The sequence below is a fragment of the Nylanderia fulva genome, unplaced genomic scaffold (genome assembly GCF_048542155.1).
Source record: "Nylanderia fulva isolate GAGA-0341 unplaced genomic scaffold, ASM4854215v1 Scaffold3, whole genome shotgun sequence".
Taxonomy (NCBI): domain Eukaryota; kingdom Metazoa; phylum Arthropoda; class Insecta; order Hymenoptera; family Formicidae; genus Nylanderia; species Nylanderia fulva.
In genome coordinates this window covers 2,998,394-3,024,209 of record NW_028190368.1, presented here as the reverse complement: position 1 = coordinate 3,024,209, position 25,816 = coordinate 2,998,394, and the positions used below count along the sequence as shown (strand labels likewise).

The following is a 25,816-nucleotide window of genomic DNA, read 5'->3' as shown; positions in this document are numbered from 1 at the left end:
TATATATAAATAAAGTTTTTAATTTTCCATATATACCATATATACACATAAGCAATACTTGAACTTCGTAATGATGACATAATGACTTTGGTAGCTATTATTCGAATATATTCTTCTTTAATAAATTGACATGCTATCGGAATTATAGATCAATGACAATCGTGAAATTGTGTTTTATCGATTCAGCCTGCAATTATCGCGATATACCTTATATATACACGCATGTTTATACATTTTCCATTTTGAATAATATATAGCATCATATTTCCAATTAAAGTCTCGAAACATTTGTCGTACAAATGAGACAAGGTTTCACTTTTTTAAGGCATTTAAACTTTCTTATGCGATATTTAATTTAATTGCAATTTACGTATACATACATATGCACATTCAAGAATTGACCTATATTTATGAGTAGATTTATATATAACAATGCTTACATTCCGCCCAAAATCAAACCAATGACTACTATTTATAGGATCGCTTTCATTAGCATCATTAGTAGCAAGAATTTAAAAAATTTTCCGTATTGTAATGAAAAGCATAGTATACTGTTACTTCAGTTAATACAATCGATACGATCATTACGTGAATTTGTTAAAATAATATATGATATACGTATTTTTTACTATTTTCTCGTTTAGATTTTGGTAATAATACGCTTCTTATTTGTATACTTCCATCGATCATACATTTCGTTGTTTATCTCATTGAGTTTAAATTGATTTGTCGACAATGTTGTGCCTTCATTCTCGCACAGTTATAGCTAATTGCTCGAGATAGCTGATTGCAATTAGTGCCGTTATGTCGCGTTCACTGACCATTTTACACAATACACAATGCGTTTAAGCAAATTTGCCGAATAGCGTCGCAATTATCTGTATTGAAATTCAAGGTGAAAAGAAAACTGCGGCAAATAAAACTTGCATGAGAATCTTTAATGATCGATATCTCATTTCTCAATTTCAAGACACGAGAGGAAATGCAGATATGTGTAATATTCTTGATAGAGATTTACGTACGAAAGTGATAAGTATAATTAACGAATAATCGACGTGAGTCGAGAGCTGCCTATGTACGTATATACAATATTATTGTAAATAATTCAGATTTTACATTAATGATCTTTTTCACCTTTCGAACAATGTTTGCATATTTGCACTTTTATATAGCACGATTTATATCGGCGCGTATCGTATATGTTATTGCAGAGAAAATTGTAGATATTATATTATACTTATATTATACGTTATATTTGCGAAAAAATTATATACGTATAATATAACTCGCTATTAATATTGTAATATTACTATTTTTGCCTACTTTAAGCTCTTTTTATATAGATACGCAATATAGGTAAAACATAATATTTAACTGTATTAAATTTGTTTATACTAAAAAATGCGCGTAATGTAGTTGGTTCTCTTTTTCTCTTTATTCTCTCTATTACAACATCCTATCTTTTCTTATCATCTAACTTCCCTTCTTCCACAATATTTATTTAAAGTCGTATGACGAAGATAAATATCTATACGCCTCAAAATTAATAACCTCTAGTAAGTTATATTGATCTTTTCTCTCATAAATGTCTGTATGACTTTAGATAACGATGATAAGAAACATTCAGAAGGGAGATGGAGATAACAGAATTTTTCTTTCAATTTCAAGACGCTCCGGCAATATTAATCAGAGAAGCTTTCTAGAGGACGTGAGGTGAATAGTTATAATGATACAATTAGTAGATTCAATTGACAGTGAGATGATTTCCCAACTGTTCTGGGAAAATTTAACCGTTACTGTGCCTGTTGAAGATGATGATGAATGTTCGGGAAAAGTGTGGTGCAAGTTCTTGCGTAAAAAAGACAAGAAAATATTGACTATACTGAAAGGAGGTAAAGTTATTTTATTAATATTAAAATGCAGCAAGAAACTTCGTATCTAGATTTTAATGTAAAATATCGTATCTTTCAATTATTGATCGAAAACTAATATTTATTTGAATATATATATATTCCTTTTAGTATCCGGATACGCAGAAACCGGTAACATGTTTGCTATATTAGGACCGAGGTACGCAAAATACTAGCATATATCTAGTTGTGATAATTTTACGATAAATTCACGTCAAGGGCAGACTTATTTCTTTAGCGGCGCCGGCAAAACGACTTTTCTTGCTGCTCTGGCGAGAAGGCTTAAATTAACTTCGGGCACAGTGAAGATCAATGGACACGACGTTTCCAAAGAAACTATGGCAGAAATATCGAGTTATATGCCGCAGTTTGAAGCTCTGCCGTCTGCACTTACACCTAGAGAGTATATGTCGTTCGTGGTATTGAAAAGATATATTTTTAATAAACGATTTTATTTTTATTTCTCTTGCCTTGAGTTTTGGAGCAAACTTAAATTTTTAAATACGAATTTTTTTCAGAGAGAGAAAGATTGTAATGTTGATGTTGAAATTATTTTTCTTTAGTGTGTTTTGAAAATAGGAAATAGTTGTAGCACGTTGCAAAGGAAATCCTTGGCCGAAGAACTGTTGCGAGATATTGGATTATGCGAGTGTATCGATACTCTTATATCGGAGCTATCGGGCGGTGAGAAGAAGCGTTTATCGTTAGCCACGGAATTAGTGACAAAGCCTAAAATATTTTTCCTAGACGAGCCAACCACAGGTGAGAGTGTTGAAAGTCATTATCCCACTTTATATGGGAAATAAATCTGATTACATCGTGTAATTAAATGTCCGGATGTAGGTCTGGATACATTTGCCGCGACTTGTGTCATGCAATCGTTGAAGCTGATTGCTTCGAGAGGTACAATGATTTTCTGTACGATTCATCAACCGGGTATGATGATATACAACATGTTCAGTCACGTGTTATTAATGGCTGATGGAAGATCGATATACTTCGGGACTTTGGAAAATGCTACAGTTTTTTTCAAAAGGTAAATCTCTGATATTTCGATTATTAAATCGCAGCGAGTAAATAATGACGAAACAACCGATGTGTTTGTATAGCCAGAATTATCACTGTCCTGTAAATTACGACGAGTCCGAATATTACGTAAACATTCTATCACGCCGAAACTGGACAACTGATCGCAGTATTGAACTATGCCAAGCATTCTCGCAATCGCCGCTGTCAAAAATTCCTGCGATCGAGAATGGGAGAGCAATTTTTCGCGTCGTTCCACAAAAGTAAAATGAAACAAATAATGTTAAGAATTTACAAAGAAATAATGATAGAATTTCTTTTTGAAGAAAAAAAATTTTTAATATAAATCTTTAATATTTAATTGATTATATATATCTTTATTATAGAAAATCAGGATGGTTTGTACAATTTTATTGGTTGCTCTGGAGAAAACTTTTGCAAGATAAAAGGACATTTTTCGACAATTGGATCGCGTGGTTTTCTTTCTCGGTAATAAAATGAATAAAAATAAGAAAATCTTGATATTTTCAGAGACATAAATTTTAGTGTCAAATAAAATTATAAATTATCTTACAGCTATCCGTTTTGTTTGTCAGTATTTTTTACATTGATGCTAATTCATTGACGCAAGAGGGAATACAGAGTGTTCGAGGTGTATTATATTTGATGATATCCGAAATTATATTCACGGTCGCCTATTCCGTCATTTACGAATTACCCGGCGAACTTGTTATTTATCTTCGCGAAAGTACCGTATATGCACCAGGACCTTATTACATTGCCATTATTCTCGGCTCAGTAATTATTTAATACACCGTAAAAAAACGACATGTTTAATATAATTATATTTTTATTTCTTCATTTATTTATGATATAATGATGATATAAAATTCCTCAGATACTCAAGGCAGTATTCAAAGCACTTTTGTTCACGGTCGTGATATATTTCCTGCTGAATTCCGAATTTCGGCTACTTGACTTGTGCTTATATTGTCTTTGTACGGCAGTGACAGCAATTTGCGGTACTGCATATGGTATAATGACTTCCAGTTGGATCGCCAACATCGATATTGTTACCGCGATAATGGTACCGTTCGATTTGCTGCTCCTTTTGACGGCGGGTATGTTTTACAATCTTCGGTAAGTTACATGTTACATCTATACCTATTATTGTTTACATATTATATAATGAATTTGATGAATATACGTCAAATGTTTTTTTACTGTCATAGAACTCTGCCGAGCTATCTAGCGTACTTTAAATATACGTCGATATTTTATTACGCTACCGAAGCTATATCGATTATACACTGGTCGGAAATAAAGGACATCGGTTAATATCATTCAATTATTGATTATTAGATATATATAATGAGAAATAAAATTCGGCTCGTGTAAAATTAAAATAAGTTATAAATTAAAAGGCCAACTTAACGAGCTGATTAATTAGGTGTTAACAATTTAATATATTGAGTTTGCTTCTTACAAAATATACATTGTTTATAATGTTTTTCAACAAGAAATATTTTAAAGAATTTTTATCGTCTCAACATAGATCTCATTACATATCATTATTACATTATGGATTACAAAATTAGACGTTTATTTAAAAAGAACTACAGAAATCTGATATTCGGTCGTAATTCAAGCCAACAATTATAATGTGTTATACTGCGTTTTTCATATTATAAGTCTACATATATTTTACATGTATGATATAAGTTCTTTCTAAATTATTTGATTTATGAATATGTTAGCAAAGCGAGATTTGTATTGATAAAGACTGTCGTACAGTCGAAACGTTTACTAATTATCATTTGTATTATTTTCATGACTTAGAATAAATTGTTAACACCTAATTAATCAGCTCGTTAAGTTGGCCTTTTAACTTATAACTTATATTGATTATTAGATTATAGTTGATTATATTGATAAAAAATAATTTATTAACATTTTGATTTTTTTAGACTGTCCAGTCAATCGCGATCTGCCTTGTTTAGCGAATGGAACGGAAGTTTTATCAGAGTACGGCTACAAGGAAGGAAACTTTTGGTGGGATATGACTGGATTGCTGCTTCTGACACTTTTGATGAATGTTGCTGGATATTTTGGCACCAAAAGAAGAAGAGCGTCGAGATCGATTATTTAGTCGGCAATAGGCAATCGCGAAACGACTCTTCACAAAAGTATGAATAAGCCTTGAAAATTTTTCGAAACAAACCGATTATTTAATAATCTTTTGCGATAAACTTAAAATTACGACAAGCATTTTGCCGTTTGCTGTCACCTTGTAGTCTTGTATCCATAATTTACGCTGTCAGCATTTCTTGTTTTACTCGAGGAGTTGGAAACTTCCCTTTTCGCGGACGTTTAATTTTCGCGCATGCAACTAACTTATCCGATGCGTTACGTAAACCGATCATAAAACTCAAGAACGTATAAAGAACAAGAATGAGAGAGATTGTAAACAGTGTGATTACGTTTGCTCGGAGCAAAGTGGTGCGTTTCTGTTAGTTTTCGCGACAGATTTATGGAAAGGAAAATAATGCTATTGATCTTCAAATGTGATTTGTGAATTTCCCGAACTTGATTGATAGTAGAAAGTAGTGAACGAGAAGAAAAGAGAGGAGTTACAGAAAAATTTAATGTGTGTATGTGTACGCGAAGATTGTCCACGTATCTTTGTATATTTTTTGCTTATATATATATATAGTATTTTTTGCTTATATATAGTATAAGTTTGCCCAAAAACTTCTTTCATCACAATAGCGCTAAGATGACAACCTATTAGTCTATTAGGATTGATTGTCCAAGTATTCGTAGGGGCAGGAAACGAAGAGAAAAAGATGATATGCGACAGTATTCCACGAGAGGAGAGAGGGTAGATTCCGCCAGAATCGCAATAAAACGATGGAAATATTGGAATCGGCGCAATATGATTCCGCGACGGGTCGCGAAATGAAACGAAACAATGTTTGCGTTGCGCGGAACGTCGGATATCCCACTCTCCTCTCATCCTCATCTCTCGTCCTCTCTCCTCTCTTCTCCCGTCGCGAACCGAGATTTGTTAATATCGAGCGCGTTCTAGCTAGTACTGTGCCAAAATGGCCGACGTTTAGTCGTCCCTTAGTTCGGATTTAAGTCGCTTGCTTATCTCTCGGTTGTTTACACTATCGAGCTATCTTTTCCTCTTCTCACTTGGCTTTGAACCCTCGTGTTTCACATCCTACGCATTTTGCGTTCCGCAATCCATGATACAAATTTAATTTAATATTATTTAAGAAATACATATTATATAAAAAGCTCAAGTATAATAGTGTTTTATAAACATGTTGTAAATGAAAAATTTTATAATTGCAGACGCGTATATTAATCTGAAATGAAAATTCGCATTTGTTTTGATTTGTTTGTTAAAAGCATACGGTATACGTATCGATAAAAAGTAAAATTGAAGTGTGTAAAGAGATCATGTACAAATATATAATTCCAAGTAGATTTTCGCGGTAGACACTCGGTAGACACATCAGACGACGTCGGTAGCAACTAAACAGCTGACTGTTCTAAAACCGCGCTTAAACAAGCAAACGAGGCCGCGAAACAGCGGCAGATCAATGCGCGTGTAGGAGACGTCGTTTGTACACGTGAATATAATTGGCGTGGCTTAACTTCAAATTAGACGAAAGTCGGTGCTTCCTTTGAGCGCAGAGCCGCCGCTGACGGCGCTCCGTTAGAAAGTTAAAGGAGGATGTCCGCGGAAGCGACCACGGTGCTGCTGAAGAAGAGGGAGAGGACGCAGAACTGGATCCCGGAGGAGAAAAGCGCCCTGTTTACTCTGATCAAGCACCACGTGAACGCGATCGAGAACAAGAAGATCGACGCGGCCGCGTCCGCGATGAAGTCCCTCGCCTGGCAACAGATCTATTGCGCATTCCGCGGCAGATTCTCGGCGGACCGGGACATCACCAGGATCAGAGAGCAATGGCGACGGATGAAGGCGCAAGCGAGAATGGAGATGTACACGTACGCCGAAAAGGTGCGGCGTTTATATCTTTTTTCTTTTCTCCCTCGTTTCCCTCCCAGACGGCATCATGTTCAAAATTGGCGCATATAAGACATCTTTAAGATATATATACATGTCTTTTGTGGATATCACATCATATATAAGAGCTCTTCAGGATATGTCTTACAGATTTCTTAAAGATGTCTTATGCGCCAATTTTGGACCTGGTGCCGTCTGGACTTTCTTATAATCTATCGATGTGTCGTTCGCGCAGGTGCGAACTTTGGGACCGGAAGCGGCCGCCAAGTCCCATCCGTCGAATCTATCGATCGAGGTATGGCGACTGATGGAGAGCGTTCGTAGGAACGATTGCGAGGCCGATCGTTCGGACGATAGTAGTCAGGACAATGAAAATTCGACAAATCGAACGGCGATACATGCTATCCTGGATAAATTGACGTTACCCGCTCCGGAAACGTCAGGTTGGGCTTTATTATTCGGACGCGCGGTTTTCGCTACTTTCGAAATTGTCAAAATTATCCAGACGATTATTTAGGACCGGGACACGAGATTAAGATCGAGGTCAACAGCGACACGGAGGACGAAAGCAGTCGCGGCGAGCTCGCGCGAAAACTGTCATCGGATGACAGCTTTCTGCCGCGGAAGCGTTCCAGGATCGCGATGACGGAGGACGAGCCCGTGGATCTCGTCGAGCAAAAAACCGCCTGTCCCGACAGCGTATCGACATCTCGTATCATCGACGATGGTACACGGTGTTTCTTTTTTTTTCATGAAATTCTATGCGCAATAAAATGCAGCAAACGAGTAGAGACGTATATATATTTTTCTTTCAAGCGACCGAACGCAACGACGCGAGGAACGAGTTATCCTCCGCTTCCCTAGGTTGGAACGACTCGATCTCGTCCGACAAGGACAAATCGGTGCAGCGAGCCATGTGGATTTTCAAGTCTACGCAACGCGAGCACGAGATCAAATTGCGGATGTTGCACATCGAGCTGGAACGCGCGGAGTTGCAAAAACAGACGGCCATTAACGAATTGAAAACCTCGGAGATCAAGAAGCAATTGATGGAAGATCAGGCTGCCGAATACTATAGGTCGAGTCATTCTCATTTGGTTACATTCATAAGTGTATTAATTGTAATTTGAAATTATAATGACTAAATGATTGTTCCAACTTCTTGGTAAGTTTTATCTTCAGGTATATCTTCGTCTCTTCTTTTAGAACTTATCTGAAAAGAGACGAAAATATGCTACCTGTCGGATAAAACTTGGCAAGAAATTGAAAAAATCAAGTTATAGGACCGGTTGTTCCAACTTCTTGGTAAGTTTTACCTGACAGGTAGCATTTCTTCGTCTCTTCTTTTATAATTTATCTGAAAGAGACGAAGATATGCTACCTCTGTTGAGTAAAACTTATTAAGAAAAATCGGCCCTAATATATTCAAAAAGAAAGGCTCTGCGTTTTGAAGTTGCGGTAGTCCGCGATATTCGCGGCGCCAGCATCGTCACTAAGCGCGACTGAGGTTCACGTTCTAAGAATAAACGTTTCGTTTATGACGAGAGACCGCTACAAGTCCTTGTCGGTCTGCCAAGTTCTTACTAACGTCTAGCTGATATCAAGTATTTCGTGAAAAAATGCAACGAGCAATTACGACGTTTTCGCGGAATATTTCTGCGTTAAGGTATCGGACACTGCTTCGGGAACACATGAATTTATTCCAAATATTCACCTCTTATTCATACCTTCTTACCCGGTGTTTTCCCATTGTATATGTAGTCAATCTCGGTTTTTTATTCACACTTGTATAAATCTTTTGTTTACGAATATGAAAATACTCTTTTTTTTTGGCTAAATGTAAATAGCCAAATTGTAGCTTTTTAATGTATTATAGACTTATAACACTTGACCCGAATGAATGCTATGTCAAAATTATGTAATGCTTTAGTAGATAGTAATGGACATAACCTTCTCGAAATAATATCCTATTTTATCTTTAAGTTTTTGCATTTTTTAAGTATCTCGTTATAATTTAAGTATATTGTATTGTAGTCAGGTAAGAATGTCTGGAGAACGTGGTTCCGGTGTTGGAAAAGGAGGTGGTGGTGGTGGCACCATCCGTGAAGCTGGTGGTTCTTTTGGAAAGATGGAAGCTGCCAATGAAGATCAATACTTTTATAATCAGGTATTATTCTCTTCTATCAAATCTTTGCATTAACAATATGATTTGCTTATTACATAAGTGGAACAATTTTATTTCAGCAAAAGGAGCAATTGGCAAAGATGAGAGAGAGCCTGCACGATGAAATCTCTTTCCACGAGGAACAGATTAAGCGTCATCAGGAAGCTATAAATCGTCACAAAAAGCGAATTACAGATATGGAAACCAAAGAGTGAATGTGTGAAGAAGTTCTATTAGTGTGATATTTCTGAGTTTGGCGATACTATTAATTTCAATGTAAAAAGGGTGAAAATAATAAGAATATCGCAGCAATTTTTTTTTTTTTATGTATAAAATGTTAAATAGATATTAAATGCAATGCTGTTACTTAACATATATTATTTAAGCATGGATTCATATTGAATATTATATAGATTGGTTACTTTTTGGGGAAAACTATCTCATATAAGAGACCTTTGTATTTGAAATGTCTAAAAGACAGCTATATACTTGAGAATAAAACGTGTTTTTCATTGTTGCTTAACCTCGTTTCAATCAAAATTAAATTATTTTAAATCTCGGATGCGAATTTGTTTTATATACAGTCTTATATAATCTTTCAAAAATAATGTTTTATATTTAATTATAGTAAATCAAAAAAATTAAATATCTATATCGCATAATAAATTTTTATTTAGTAATTGCACAATGTTTCGACATGTTTTCAGAGACGTGCATGAATATATACTCAGGTATTTAGACAGTTCTAAAACATTGTGGAGATATAATATCTTAAACGCTTTTGGTTATGTTATTTTTCTTTCAGTATAAATGTGCAAGCTCTTTCAGTTTTAGATATATTAATAGAAGAAAGAAGCATGATTCGCACACAAAAAATGATCAAACATCATTCGGCGATGTTGCATATGAGACGGAATATTATTATAAACAGGTATCATTGCAAAACGTTACTTCACGACTTCAAACATTACAGCAATAATACACGCAACGCGTTACAAATATTTAGAATAAACAATTATTAAAAGTCGTCAAGGAAAAGACTCAGGACGAAGTAAAACATATGCAGAGAGAGGTGCAAGTTATGCGGAATAAAATCGAAGAATATAATCGCGGCATAAACGAGAATCTAAGATTTTTAAAGGACCTAGAGAAAGATTTATCCGGCGACAAGAAGAATTAACGTTTCCATATCGTGTCATTTTAAAATTGCTTCTATTATATAATTATATATCGTATTACAAATTTTCTTATTAATTACTCTAAATAAGTTAATTAATAATGAAATGAATCAGTTACTCCGACAGAGTGATTGAATTGATGAAATTATTTAAATTATTTCCCAAATGTCGAAAATTGCGATCCGCGAAAATTGAAATTGGCGCCAAGAGCTCGAATTGATCGACGCCGGCGAGATCTCGATGTGATTCCTCTCGACCCCGCTAGATGGCGCTGACCGCGGGGGCGGCGCGGTAAGATGGCGGCCAGTCGCGTCGCGGCCGTCTAGTCGACGATAGCGGGCGATCGTCGCGCCGCCAGTGTCTCGCGGTTCATCGATCAGTGTGGTGTGTGTCGCGTTGTTGTTCCGGGGGATTTTTTTTAGTGATTTGTTCCTACGTTCGCTGCGCGCTACATTACGCGGATTCTTCGCGGCCGCTCGTCCCCGGAAATTCGTGCGCGTGCATAAAGCGGGCACCGCGAGCGGAGCCCATCGAGATTCAACGGGATAAAAATGCGACTAAGGATACACTGGATTCTGGTTAGCACGGCCGTGGTAATCCTCGCGGGATGCAACGCCGCTACCGAGGTGAGTAAGGCTATACATGTACATACAGCTATATACGCGATATCAGCAATAAGAGAGAGAGAGAGAGAGAGAGAGAGAGATCCTCGAAAGATCGTGCGGCCGTAGACCGGAAGTCGTCGTCGATATACGGCAGGAAGCGCGAACATTTATGCGAAACAAATCCGTGCTACCTTTCTCTCCTCAAAGTAAAGTATCACGCCGATTCAAGTACTCTCTTGCACTCTCGGCGTCTCGCCAGTGGTGTTCAAATCGAAGTAAGCCGCGTCTCGTATTTTTCAATTTCCCATTTTTTTCTTATTTTCAGACGCAAACGAGCAAGTTTGTCAAGTTTTTTTCAACGTATGAAACATATTCGCTCCGTTTATTCTCGCGTCAAATCGGAGTAATAATCGTATATATTACGAAGAGAAATTTGTATCTCTTTCTCTCTTTCTCCGGCCAAAGAGAGATAGATATTTAAATAGATATTCGTGCTCGTCTTTTGGGGCGAAAGCAAAACGCTATTTCGGAGCGACGTATGTCAATGAATGCGCCGGAACGGGAGGTGACGCGTTCTCTTTCTCTCTTTCTCTCTCTCACCCTGAACTTTTGTTTGCGTAATAAGTAGACGTTCACGCTGGAGGGAGTTGCGCTAAAGATCGAGTTTATCCCCGATAACGGGCTGTAACGGGGTTCCGTTGTTAGTCTTTAGTTAATAGAAACTTTGGAAAGAATCGGAGCAAGTTCGCAACGCGCAATCTTCTTAATTGGCTAATGAGAGGAAGTAAATTTTAAATAAATGAACGGGCCCTCGAGTGTAAGCCGAGACAGAGATATCAGCATGTTATACATTTTTTTTTTCATTGTTTATATCTTTTTATATCATCGATAGACGGAAAGGGAGCGAGAGACAGAGTGAATAAAAATTGTCTGTCGTAAAAAGCGTGCGCTTTTTACGTTACATCGAATAATGGCTGTGTTCTAATAATGGCTGTGTAGTTTTGACGGCGGGGCAAATACGCGAACAAAATATTTGTACGCGTTTTGTAACGTCGGTTTTTACGATACGTTGACTAATAGCCAGGATAACAATCTATAAAGGCGCACGCGGTATTGATTGGACGAAGATATTCGACCCTTTTCTTTTTTTTTTTTTTTTTTTTTTTTTTTTTAATTGTTACGTTACGATGCTTGAAAAAAAGGATCTCGCCTGCAAAAAAAAATAGAGGAGAAAAAATATAATAAAAGCCGCGCGCGCGTCAGAGATTCGTGAACCTGGACCGACGTGAAGCGCGGTCGATCGTGAAGCGCATCATCCACTACGTCTCTCCGCTATCGAAAAACAGCCTTAGGGTTACTTCGCTGGAATGTAACGTATCTTGAGTTTAAGCCTCACTCGCAGCGTCATACTTTGCCACGGCAGAGTTTGCGCAACAATAATTCGTGTTATGCCGCGTGCATACCGGTACTTGACAGGCGGCTGTGTGTACTTTTGACAGAAGAGTCGTCCGCGAGGATTCTCGTCGAGGGAAGAAAAAACTCTGCTTACAATGACTATTATTAAAACTATTCAAAAAATGTTTGAGTGTCCCAATGATAATCTCTTCGGTAAAGGACGCTTTCCGAAACTTTGTTCTTTCTCTCTCTAGAAATTCTCTCGGCGAGAAAGAAACGCGCGTACGTGAAGGGGAAATAAATTTCGGAGAGGAGGCGGCGCCAAGCCGACGGGCATAAATCTCATATATACCGCGCGCTTACACGTAGTTACATTTTACAATTGCGCGACCTTTAATGCAAGCAATGCACGGAAGAGAGAGAGGGAGAGAAAAGGAGAGAGAGAGAGAGAGAGAGTTAGAAAGCCGGCTGCCTGGTGAAATAGCGGCCCGATGAAATATCGCCGGTAATAATCTCGCTGTCTTCGCGCGGAAAATGCACGCAAATCGCCTGGCCGCTTAACCATATAAGAGGAGCTTTTGAATATTCTCTAATATCTTTTAGCGCATTATACAGTTAAGAAAGAACTCCTCTCCAAGTGCGGATGCACTCGACGCGATATTTCTGGTGAACATCGAGGCTATGCACCGTATTTCGAAAAAATAATATTTTTTCCTCCGTGATATTTTCTTTATTGTATAACGGAAAAATATTTTGTTTTGCTCTTGCAAATTGTTGAATTGCAAAAATCATCGTACGTGTATCGCGCGAAGAGAATTTTTCTTCGAATTTATACTCCGAAAATTATATAGTCATTGTGGGACAATTATGATATATCGAAAGAATTTTATAAAAGTTTCTCTGATTATAATACATATTTACACCGCAATAAAAATATTAATATCTACCAATAAAATGTAAAATATGATTGATTGAATTTTACTATGTATTCATATTAATATTTTGTATTGTGGTAAATATTTCCTCACAGAGAAACTCTTCTAAAGTTCTCCCTAAGAAAAAATTATCTCTGCGGACAGATAAGATTCGTGGACTAAGAAATATTAATGGACGCCTAAGAATGCCCCTTATTATCAGACGACGGACGTACAAATAGCAGACGTGGTAATAAATAAAGACTCGATCAAGAATGATGAATGCTCGCGCTCGGAACGACGCGATAATCTCTCGCCCAACATTGCGATTAGTCGACGATATGCGATAAATCGAATCTCATGCGACAGTAATTTGCGCATTATATCGTTCGGGGGAGACCGAATATCGCGGTATTGAGGTTGAAAAAAAGAAGATTACTACGTACGATCGCTTTTCTCGCCGAGAGAAACGCCGATATACGTACACGAGCTATGAGGATCCACAAGCGATGGACATTAATGGCCTTTTACGGCGACGCGTTCGTCGGTCGTGTGTCCATTGGTCGGTCCAACGTACTACACATATGCACAAATACACACACACACACACTATACGTGTGACACGTGAGGAGAACGAGGGCATGTCTTTCGATAGGACGGTGTTGGTCCTCTGTATACGTTGATGTATAAGCGTCGCTCTGTACACGTCTTTCCTCGACGTGTGTAGAGTCGATAATTGATAGGCAGAGTCTGGGACAATCGATGTCACAACGTCGTGTCGACTTCATCGGGCGGAAGAAATTAAGTTCGATTAATATAAGGTAACACGCGCGCGGAAGCGAAACAATTTCTCCGGAAATTGCTGGCAATCGAGCATCGAATTTTCCTCGAATTCCATCGATGACGCATCCGCATTTCGTATACGTACACACATATATATATATATATATATATATATATATATACTCATTAATTACTTCGTAGTAGGGAGTAGTCTCTCGTAGAAACAGGCGTCGATTAATGCACAACTTCGCCGGACGCCTATTCATTTCACTCACGGCAACTCTCTCGATGGTCAAACTTACTCCCGTATATAGCGAGTAAATCGAGACGGATTCTATTTACCTTGGCAAACCGCATTGTTCCTGAATTTCGGTTACGTATAAATTTTACACAATTACGTTGAGAGATGCTGTTTGAGAGAGATGATAGCGTTCGAGTCTACAATCTAATGGCCGAAGGGGAAGAAAAACGAACGTCGTTTCCTAATTGGTGTACATCATTACATTGGAATGCTTACATATTTTCGATATTTTTCAGTGTCCGATTATTTTAATTAAAAACCGAAATATAATTTAATTTTCGCGAGATCACGTTTTATCTTTTTGCCAAATTTTGAGAAATGATTAATTAATAGTTGAGTTCCAAGTCCTCTACCGTGTATTCCCCTGGGTATATCCGCGTAGTTTGTGGGACAACTCGTCTCGTTTAAGACTTGTCTCCTTATTTGGTCGGTCGGCGTACGTGAGGGGAGTCTTAATTCGCGGCGACTCCTTAATAAAATGCACTCGCGAATCTCGAGCGGAGAAAATCGATCGTTCTCGTCTCGAAGAGTTGATTCATCCATCGAATTATACATTTTAACATGTATTGGAAAATAGCCGAGGGCAATATTAAGAAAATTGGAACGTATTAAATGAAAAGGCGGATTTTCTATGATTAGCGACGAATGAATCGCGCGCTTCATCAAAAGCGAGCTTATCGCTTTCGCCATAAAATTAAATGCGGAGTACATATATATATATTGCGTAGATTTTTTTTATCAGGTTTCATAGTTATTAAATGATTTCTGCGGCCGCGCCTAATAACACGTTGGAAAATAAGAGTGGGTCGACTTTATATCTCAAATAATCGCGGCACGCGACTGTCGGAGGAAAAGAGAGCACTGAGGAAAAGAAGGGGATAGAAGGAATATCGGGGTCAGGCGGTAATTTTCGTATGAGATTCTCAAGTATTTTACGAGCACCGGCGGTCATTAAACGCCCACGAACAAGGCTCTCTTGAAATTTGCGTTTTTCGTACGGTCTATATTTCCCAGAAAAGTTCGCCACTCGCGGATCCCCACCCAGTTGTAACAAACACTCTCGCTCATAATGATTTTTCATGATAGTTTTCCTTGATGAGAGAGAGAGAGACCAACTTTAAGATCCACTATCGCGCGCAATCAATCAACATTTCCATTATTTTTTTTTTTTTTTCGATTCCTCTCGTTGAAGCGTCTTCTCTATTTATTATATTACACGGTGCACGAGCGCGCACATATGAATAAGTAAATATAATAAAAAGTAAATAGATGATAAAGCAGCTTTCACAGATAAGGAGACACGTCGAGTAACAGGGTCCATGTATAATATATATATATATATATATATATACTCGCGGAAAAGGAGGATAAAACCAGTCGAGGAAGAGGAAAGGAGGGAGAAAATAGATCCCTTCTACATTCTCGTTACATATTCCGTCTCGCCTCTCTTTTCGAGATAAACTCGTCGTAAAACGATACCATAGCTAGTGTTTTTCGATCGAGATAATTTTCTATATAGAAAAGTGTAACACTTTGCACTCCTCTCGTTCTCCGCTTTTGAAAATATGCTTTTCGTTTTCGAGCGTTCGAAAAACCAGCGACTAAGAAGGTGTACCTAACCGCATCAAAGGTGGCTTAGGTAAAGGGACGCGCGTTATCGGATACTTAGCTAGGAATTAATGTAACCGAATACGTCGGCCATATTATGTACGCAAAACGCGCGCGACGCTCGAACGAGGACGTAATTGCAGATATATATATATATATACACACGCAAATTTACGTCACGCGTTTCACCTAATGTGAAAGCTAAATTATACTCGTATATAACAAATTAATGACATAATAATTAGCAATTACGAAGTTAATTAAAATCATCTCGCGTCCTTTTTCCCTCTCTCCCCGTTCTGCGCGCAAAATGAGTTAATGACGATAGCGCGGCGATTCGCATTTAATATACACACGGCGTTATTAATGGCGTTTCTCTCTGTGACGATATCCGTTAGAGAGATACCTACGGATGGTTTCGTTACTCGAATGAAATTTTAATTCCATTTCTGACGTATGCATTAAAAAAAAATCACAATTCGGGCAATTTAAAAGAGAGCTTCTGCGCGACAAAGGATCCCAGATAACGGTTCATCGTCCTTCGTCGAGGAGGACTTTATTTTCCTCGGGGACCTTATCCCTCCGTTCTTGTCGTCATACTTTAATCTGCGGTTTCCGAAAGCTCCCTCTGCTCTCGGTATGGTTGGACTTTCGAGGATCTCGCTCGGTTCTCAACACACGTATATACAGAGAGAAAGAAAGAGAAAGAGATGAGAGAGAGAGGTAGATTGCTCCGCTTGGATTCTTAGTCTAAAAATCGCTGCTAGTATCAAGAAGAACCTCTCCCGCAATCCACTTCCTATCGTCTCGGAAAAGGGTGGTAGAAGCGCGAGGCGTCTCGTGAAAATTGGCTCGTTACTCTTCAGTTTTCGCAGGCTTCCGAGCTTCCCGAGGATCCCGAAAAAAAAAAAACAGAAAAAAAACTTTCATCCATCTTGCTCAGGCTGTCCCACAGGCGACAAGCTTCCTCTTGTACGCTTTTTCGACTCCTCCTTTTAGGAGTTTTCGAGCTCTCTCTCTCTCTCTCCACGAAGAACGCTCGCATTCCTACCTTCCGAGCTTGCAATTCCTTAACACGATGAGAGACGCTCGAGGGTATAGAAAATTATATGATCCGCATAGAAAATTTTCACTAAGCGCATGTATAGCTAGATGCGAAAATTTGAGATAAAAAAGAGGGATTGTTTTATAATCCCCGAAATAAAATGGACCGGATGAAACGAGATGAATTTTTTAAATTCGTCAGACAGCATTGTTATCGTATATATCTGGCGTTTTATTCACATTAAATTCGATTAATTAATAGCGTTCGTTAGTACTGTCGAGCTTGTGCATAATGCAGAATTGCGATTTAAATTTTCAATGAAATATTGTAATATTTTATAACGGAGAAGAAAGAAACTAAAAGATCATGTTATACATTATATATTTTTTAAATATTTTAAAGTATTGTTAAATTGCAAATGAGTCTTATTTATTAAATACTTAGTTTGATTTTTAAATAATTTAGTAAGCAATATTTTGATAAAAAATTTTCCAGTTGATTTATTTATCTCTTAAAAATGAAACAGAGAAATGGAGTTTTATACAAACACGATGGATATCTTTTTTAATCATCTAGTTTTAAATAGGTTATAAAGATTAGATTATGTGATCACTTTTTGTATACTAATAAAAACAGTACTAACTAAATATCGATATTTAATCGAAAAGGCTTGGAATAGCATTACAATTAACAATTGAAAAGTGCTATTCAAGTTATTGATAGTTTAAATGAAATAGACATAAATGATGGTTAAAAGTAAATGTTTATTTCAAAAACATTTTGATAGTTTAATAATAAATAATTTGTTTTTTTTTAATACAAGAAAAGATTTGTGTATTTCCTCAATTATATACAATTTTATTAAAAATTTTATTCTATATTTTCTCTCTAACAAAATGTATTAATCTAGTTTTCAAAACACGATTCATCTTTTCTGTACAAGTTTATCTATCGCATATCACACGGTCCAATTAAACCACATGCAAGAGATAAATCTAACCCCTTATTTTTCATATTTCCTGCATGGAAAAAAATTTATATCAGTAAATAAAAAGGATTATATTATTGTTACCTGAAATGTTTTATGAGATAGTGATTGAAGCGATTTAAACGATCCTCCCGTAAAACTCCTATTTTCTATATTTTCTTTTTTAAAAAGAATTGGTCCAGATCGGAATTACGCTATCATTTTTACGTTGATTAAGCTGATTTTTTACGCTCGGCGAGCGTGATTGTATTTCAATAAAGCCGCAATTCGAAAAAAATTCCGAATTCCAATCTCGCCTCGGAATTTCGAACACGTTGCCGTCGATGGCGAATAAAACAATCGTGCCGCTTTGATTCTAAATAATTTGTCCGAAACTAATGCAACATGCGCCCAGACGCGCTTAATGCATATTTATGCGACAGATCCGATGGGCACGTTGCGTTTTGCATATCGCTTGTCGTCATCGTGCACCTTTATCCGTTTATTGAGTTTGGTAACATCAAGGGACGACGATCTCTTAAGCGTCCTTCGAAGAGAAATCTCGAGGGACGAAATTATGAAATGGTCGACGTTAAGATGGATTAGAAGGCGTTGTTTGACCTCTCTCTGCATATCTAACGTAGTAATCTTTTGCTCTCGGTACTGCTATTTCATTAATTAGATCGCGACGATATTAACTAACGAGAAGGTAAATTTACGATATATAAATTATTCTATCTCTTTTTCCGTTTTTATACATGCGAATCATAACTTATACATATATGTATTCAACGTTTATTTACTAAATACGAAGAACTTTTATCTAGCTCTCATACAATTATACATTCTCTGGATGTTTTATTTCTTTGTTAGGAAAAAATGAGATCTCTCACAGTGTCTCTCCTGCTCCTCGTCGACTATATCTAAATCCGACTGATAATATTTCGTTAGTATCAATATCACGACACATTTTACGAATGACAGAGCGTTGCAGTCATTCTTTATCGCGACTTCCACGTGTCACAGTTCTTTCCTTTTCCTATTTTTTTATTTTCCTTTTATTTTGTGCGCGTATCTCGACGGTTGCCAATACTTTCAAGTTTTATATAGCTTTAATACATCAGGAAATTTCTTGTTACATTCGATTCGTCTCGTCGGGGGTACCCGTTCTTTTTATACCTATATCAGCAATAATTCCGATTCGCACGGAGCCTTTTCCTCTCCTCTTTTTCAATTTCAATGCGATTTAACTCTCTTCTTTTGCTCCTTCTCTTCTCTTTCTCTTTCTCTCGGCTTTTCTCTATTATCTCTGTTCGGCGACGGCCTGTCGCGCGGCATAGTCGACAATTACTCGTATCTCCCCTTATGAAATCTAACCGCCTACGACCTTCCACTTCTGGATAAGGATAACTCGCCTCGGTGCGCCGAGATTCTTTGGATTTTCTCGAGCGGAACAAGAACGGAGGAGGAAGTGATTCCTCTCGAGAGGCCTATACAATCCGCGTAACGTCGTCAAATATATAGGTTTTTTATATTTGTTTCTCAATAACAAACACTACGTCATTATATCGAATTTTTGTTTGAGAAACACAGATATGGGATCTATGAAAAAGAAAGGATAAAACAGAGTCTCTGAGTAATAGAGATATTTAATTCTTTTTAAACGTGAATTTTTTCCATCGGATTATACACGTTTGCTATATCACGAAAACAAAAGTGTGATGTATAAGATTAGCACGTGCACATATATATACGTTTATCTTTGGACGCCGAGGCGGGCGAAACTTTTCTCTCGGATGCGCGCCACTTCACGAAAGTTCGTCAAGTAATCGACGTTATAGCCTCGGTTTTTTTTCCAAGAGGATACTTCTGGTTTTAAGGAATACTTCCCGGAAGCGCAAATATGCTTACAGGTCGGGCAGGTCGAAACTTGCGAGTTCGCGAGTCGCATTGTTATTCGGCGTAATTCAAATAAGAATTGAAAACTGAAATGTCGAAGTGCGCTGTCTCTCCTCTCTCTCTCTCTTTCGATCGCCAACTTTGCCATTGTAAAGTAATTGCGAAATGTTGCCGGACAGGCGGTGTTGTTTCACCGTAAAGTTTTCTTTCTCTCGAGATGGTACGCCTTCTCCTTTGTCCAGTCTCAACATCTCCTCTAAAAGATGGTTATACAATTTGCTTAGGATTCCTTACGTACAAAAATACGCGATAGTATAAGATTTCAATTCTTTACGACTTTTGTATCAGGATTGTGCAATTTATATCAATTTAGCCAGAGTTGCTTTTCTATACATATATACACTAGAAAGATATTTCACAATCACGACCTCACATTAAGACTTCGCGTGAGGATGGTTGAATGCCACGTGTTTCCTGTTCTTTTGTACTTGTGTTGAATCTTCTTGGACGCCGTATTGAAACGTACAAGATCTTTTGAAATATAGGTATACGGAAGACTGCTCGGAATTAGTGGACAGATAGAGTGACGAAAGGTAGAGTGAACAGAGATAAACGTATCAGAAAAAGAATAAATAAAGACGTAACACCAACAGTAATCATGAAAAAATTTTGGGTAGACTATATGGTATGTGATAAAGATAAATGTAAGCTGTTAGGTCTAATAATGCAAGGAAAGATAGATGACAACAAGAAAGATTCAGGTAGCCCAAGAATATCTCTGTTAAAAGGATCTTAAACAATGTGGTTTGGACACTTGACTGTGCAGCTTTTCCGTGCAGCTGTGAGCAAAGTTATCATCACTAACACGGTAGCCAACGATCGTTAAGCGGTCAAGGCCCTAGAAAAGGAAGAAGAAATGTCTGGAGCGTCCATATCTGTAGCTAGCGGACGAAAAGATGGAACGTTGGACTCGGCGAGTTCTCGAGAAAACGAGGCTAATCTCGCCTTTCTCTCGGCGAGACGCGCACGTTTGAAACATCCGATAAGGGCGTCGCGTCTCGGGAGAGAACGAACATCCATGTTTGGTTCAGTCTACCCACAGTCTATCCCCACGAACCTAACGCTAACGCACCCACTCGCGCCCACGCGTGGAAAGTCTCCGTCGTTGTTGCGTAAATACGTTGCGTGCGTGTTTACGCACTTACACATGCACACACGCAACCCGTGGAGGCGCGTTGGTGAACCTCGAAAGGGACTCGGAGTCGCGGCTGCTTCTCTTTAACGGTATATTTAAAACACGTTCGAAGAGCTAAAACGAAGACGGAAAAATAATCAGCGTCGTTTCGCCTCGATTACACATTCAGATCTGTAGTTAATTAATTGCAAAATTGATTTAAAGCTAGTATATTGACTTGACACGCGAGGCTGCTTGAAGATTTGTATTCAGAAAATTTTTACTGCCCTTTTTCTTTACTTGACATTATAATTATAAAGAGCTATCGCGCGCTAAATCGATGCGGCTAATAATAATTTATGCGCGGCTCTGCCGTGACGCGAATTCATTAAAGTGTTGATGTAATGCGCAGAATGAGTAACCGCCGATGACTGTTCCACTGATAAATAAGCGAACTGTGATCATCATCGAGCTATGCGCTCGTATATTTGCTTTACGCCCGTTGTGATTTCAGGAATTCGTTTATCGCGTATATATATTAATATAATGACAGATGTGTTCATGTTTATATTCTTTCATAAATTTATACTCGAATATTTGAACCTCACGGTTACATTATATCTCGACCACGTACGCGAGTTTACCGGAAACGATCCCATGATTCGATACGTGGGTGAGTCTTCTCCTCGCTTCAGCAGCCACACCTTTTTAAGATCGACACTCGCGAGGAAAGCTGCAGAAATTATATTAAATGTATTCAGATAATTTAAATATATCTGAACATATGTATATGTATCATTAAGTGACAAGATAAATTGTGTTTTTTCGTTTTTTGTAATATATAGCCGGGTGAAGTTAGCCCTCCTTATTAATTTTTTTACATGACTGCACATTGTTTGCACATGTTTGCACATTTTTTATTTTTGTTCGCACACTTCTAGTACAAAAATGGGAGGGGGGCCGAATTCATGTTAGTTCCTTTTTATCTAAATTTTTAATTGATTTAATCGATAGATTTTTGTTTGCACATTCAACATTCAAATGTGTAAATTTATCGATTAAGTCAACTAAAAATCAATTTCCACAAAAAAATGCGGGGTTATTGTGAATTTGGCTCCTCAAAAGTTTTTTTTTTAATAACTTTTGTACTAGAAGTGTACAAAGAAAAATAAAAAATGTGTAAATCGAATCATGTGAAAAAGTTAATAAATTCTAATATTAGGGGGTAACTTTATCCAGGTCGAATAACATTTTTGATTATACATTTATAGATATTTTATTACATATAGATATTAAGTGACATTTTGCAAGTGTAATCCCAGACGAATTTTACTATTCCAAATTCTAATATTGGGGGGTAACTTTCGGCTCTAATAATATTTTTTGATTACATATATATATATATATATATTTTTTATTAAATATAAATATTGCGTGAAATTTTGCAAGTGTAATCCCAAACGAATTTGACTATTCCAAAGTTGTCTTTTTCTTACATGTACGCCGGAGAAAAGAAGAGAGACACAGGGTTATAAAATATTTCGTTTTTAAATGGTAGTTGCCGCGCGGATCTCCCTCGGTGGGATTTTAAACGCGCACAATATGTTTTGACGAGAGATTAACGAGAATGTCTCTCGCACATTCCTGCCGCACATAGGGAGAAGGCTCGTTACACGAATTCTCTCCGGCTTTCCACTTCCTCCATTTCTCTCTCGTCATCCTCCGTATTCCTCTTTTCCCTCTCCTTCTCTGTCTCGTGTGCTCTTTCTCTCCAATTTCTCTCTTTAACTTTTGCCCGCGCTCCTCCATATTCCATTGCCGAGTTTCCGTTCCTCTACAACCTTTCCCCTTTGTCACGTACACTCGCGAATATAATTAATTTCAGTGTATCTGGGACAAGGCGTACAGCGTGAGGGTGAGTTAGGATGCGTATTGTTCCTTGACTCTTTCATCCTTTGTGTCCTTTGACACGGGATCCTCGAAATCAACGACTCTAGACTCGTAAGGCGGAATGAATGTACGAGCTTGGGATCAACTAGAGAGAAAAGAGGGAGCCCGGCAATTTTATCTTTCTGGCACCGTTTACGAAAATTACGTTTTATTGAAATCGCACGTTTTTCCCGGTTAAATTTCTTGCCGCGAGTGTCGCACCCTGGTCCTAAGAAGCGCGAGAGGAAACTCTTGATAAAGTCTGCCAAGAAACTGCCGACCGATCCTCCTCGTTCACCAAACGCGAACTTACGACGTATATAGTACATTTCTCAGTTTTCGACTCGGTTCTCGGTCGTCTAATTTACCCCAGTTTCGCTTTTCTGGCGCTCGCGAATACTCGCTCTTTGTCGAATCTAAAAAAAAAAAAAAAAAAAAAAAGTGTCGCGAAAAAATGAGACGATAATGGCAAAAGGCATGACAAAGTAGCGCATCCGGAGGTACTCGCGAACGGAATATGACACGCGAGAGGTGACGCGGCAATGGTGGACACGCGCTCTTCGTGAATTATACCGTTGTGTAGTGCAATGTAGTTATTCATCCCGTCTCGTAATATCGCGCATATTTTATCCCGCACACAGTCTGTCGGGCCGAGTGCTTTCTACGAGTGCTCTCGCGAAATATTTTCTCTTTCTCCCCCGCACTTTTGTTCCGCTCACTCACAATTGTTATATTTTACCATTTCACCCTTGGGCTAGTTTATATTTTATATACACATACGTATATATATATATACATGTATATATACGAGAACAAATCTTCTGGACCGCGATGTTACGTCGAGTATTTACGTATGAATTTTGAAAATTATCGGGACCGGGGATTTTCAGGGATTATAAATACTCCCGGTGCGGCCTCGCTCTCATGGTCTTACGCGGGGGATGATCTTAGATACCGGGGGATCTTACATATGTAAAGCTCGTGCTTGCGCATCGAGGACATGCGAGGTTCTACCTAGCTCGTGCTTGCTCGAATTTGCGAGCACGTCGGGGATGTTCCGCGAGGATATTAATGCGAGGCCTCGGCACACGCGATCCCGCCAAACTTCTAAGCGGTCGATTTGTCAGAACCTTAGAGCTCCCGATAGAACCGTCTCTCTCTCTCTCTCTCTCTTTTTCTCTCTCTGCGCCATCTTCCTTCCCGTCCAAGTCTCTCATTGATTTTTTTCCTCCGAGTATTCGATTTAACGACTTAAGTACAGAGTCAGGTCGTATAACAGACTACTAATTCAGCGGCACAAGGGTCCCGTTCAGACGCGATGCTGACCTTCGCGAAGTCGAGTTTTTTCTCTCTCCTCGCGGAGAGCGTATATATAGTTTATGCGAAGACGTGTCCTGCATTTTGCACTTTTGCGTTTTCATAAAATTTACGAGAAGAAAATATATTTGTTGCGTGTTGCACGGTAGAGTTGTAAATATAGCCTCCTCGATGTTGTAATGAATTATTCGTTGGAAACATTTCAAATTCTATCGATAATTACTTGGTTATTTAGCGGATTGCATTTAGAGTTGTTGGCGGAATTGAATGATTCAGGTTGTTCGGAGAAAAAAGAAACAATATATATGTATGTTTTATTTGTGTCAGAAATAAATTTATGATTCAATCCCCAATAATAGCGCAACGCGAGAGATAAAATCGACCACGGGCATCGAATATGCCGTAAATGAAATATCCTCCGCGAAATAATGTAATAATCCGAATTAAACGCGAAACAGAAACGGGACGAGATTTTTTTTTTTTTTTTTTTTACACGAGAAGGTTCAGTTTTTTTTATATCAATATATATTTGCATAAGTCAATACGCGTCTTATCGGCCAACCGCGCGGAAAAGTCTTCCCGTTCGCGGATGAATTAATGCAACACCGTCAAGTATCGTCGATAATGGATGAAATGCGACGACTCTGTTGGGAAATCTCTCGCGTCAAACGCGATTGAGCATTCGCGAATAATCGTCCGGCCGCGATGCGTCGCTGATTAATTTACCGAATATACAACACCGGAGGCATCGGGAATTACGAAAGGACAAGTTCGAGTACCCATTACGCGCAACTAACGATCTCGTAGCTATACGGTAAATGAGAATGAACTCGTGGGGCGTATTCGCTCTCGGAAAGTATATACGAGAGAAGTTTGTCCAACGTTAAGCTACAAAACGTTAAGGTTCGCAGTGACTTGGAAACTTTGGCGCACGCGAATCCGTACTTTGCACTTGCTCCGCTTCTTCGTTTCTTGCGAGAAAGAGAGAGAGAGAGAGAGAGAGAGGGAGAAAGCTAATTAGGTGAAACGAAGAAGAAAGACTCGAGGAATCTCTTTTCGGGCCGAGCGTAACTGAGTTGAGACGAAATCATTTCACACGTTTCACGTATTTTAACTCGAAATAAGACGCGACGCGACGCGAGAAAACTAAGAATATAAGGATGAAAATGTAGAAGAGCTTCGGAGAATCGGAGCTTCTCGCATCGGAATAGTCGCCGGCGCAAATATTGTCGGAATATAGAGTCGAAAAATTGGACGAACAGTACCGGGATTTGTGAAAACGTGCTCGGCACTCGTCGGAGCTTCGAAAAGGATTACGCAAAAAAATGCACGATATTACAATCGAGACGGAGGCGAATTCCAACGTGGATATTCTTCTACTTCGCGACGGCGTTCTTTTTCCCCATCTCGGTTTTCGCTTCGACGATTTTCGCGATAATTATCAGAGGGACGCGAAAGAACGCGAGAGAGCGGACGTACAAAATGAATTTGTATGCGTATAGTAAGGGCGTACGCCGGCGCCGCTGAAGAGATATTGATAGAGCCGGTGCAGTTATTGGGAA

General features: G+C 38.3%; 4 protein-coding genes across 6 annotated transcripts in view; all 4 read left to right on the top strand.

Moving 5' to 3' along the window:
* Positions 1-1,668: 1,668 nt before the first annotated feature.
* Positions 1,669-5,662, top strand: LOC114928706 (protein brown). 2 transcript variants are annotated; one of them, XM_085484582.1, is made up of 11 exons: positions 1,669-1,892; positions 2,022-2,070; positions 2,149-2,329; positions 2,474-2,672; positions 2,754-2,946; positions 3,020-3,199; positions 3,323-3,425; positions 3,513-3,734; positions 3,835-4,076; positions 4,169-4,269; positions 4,904-5,662. In XM_085484582.1, the coding sequence occupies exons 1-11, from the start codon at positions 1,727-1,729 to the stop codon at positions 5,083-5,085; spliced, it is 1,818 nt and encodes a 605-aa protein (XP_085340708.1). In that variant the 5' UTR covers positions 1,669-1,726; the 3' UTR covers positions 5,086-5,662. The 2 variants fall into 2 exon arrangements, with proteins under 2 accessions (XP_085340708.1, XP_085340709.1); XM_085484583.1 differs by having other exon boundaries at positions 1,875-1,892; positions 2,135-2,329.
* A 674-nt stretch (positions 5,663-6,336) lies between these two features.
* LOC114928715 (ATPase inhibitor mai-2, mitochondrial) lies at positions 6,337-9,662 on the top strand. Of its 2 annotated transcripts, XM_085484584.1 has the most exons (6): positions 6,337-6,969; positions 7,211-7,418; positions 7,493-7,702; positions 7,792-8,053; positions 9,010-9,142; positions 9,220-9,662. In XM_085484584.1, exons 1-6 carry the CDS (start codon positions 6,682-6,684, stop codon positions 9,352-9,354), a joined length of 1,236 nt encoding a protein of 411 aa, XP_085340710.1. In that variant the 5' UTR covers positions 6,337-6,681; the 3' UTR covers positions 9,355-9,662. The 2 variants fall into 2 exon arrangements, with proteins under 2 accessions (XP_085340710.1, XP_029155836.1); XM_029300003.2 differs by lacking the exons at positions 6,337-6,969; positions 7,211-7,418; positions 7,493-7,702; positions 7,792-8,053 and adding an exon at positions 8,488-8,641.
* Positions 9,663-9,826: 164 nt separating this feature from the next.
* Positions 9,827-10,319, top strand: LOC146722562 (uncharacterized). Its single transcript, XM_085484375.1, has 3 exons — positions 9,827-9,870; positions 9,968-10,070; positions 10,146-10,319. Exons 1-3 carry the CDS (start codon positions 9,827-9,829, stop codon positions 10,317-10,319), a joined length of 321 nt encoding a protein of 106 aa, XP_085340501.1.
* Positions 10,320-10,651: 332 nt separating this feature from the next.
* Sdc (Syndecan) overlaps positions 10,652-25,816 on the top strand; it is an 82,489-nt gene continuing 67,324 nt past the window's right edge. The window contains exon 1 of the mRNA XM_029299968.2: positions 10,652-10,943. Coding sequence (XP_029155801.1) covers positions 10,869-10,943 — 75 coding nt within the window. The 5' untranslated portion in view covers positions 10,652-10,868. The remainder of the gene's footprint in view (positions 10,944-25,816) is intronic.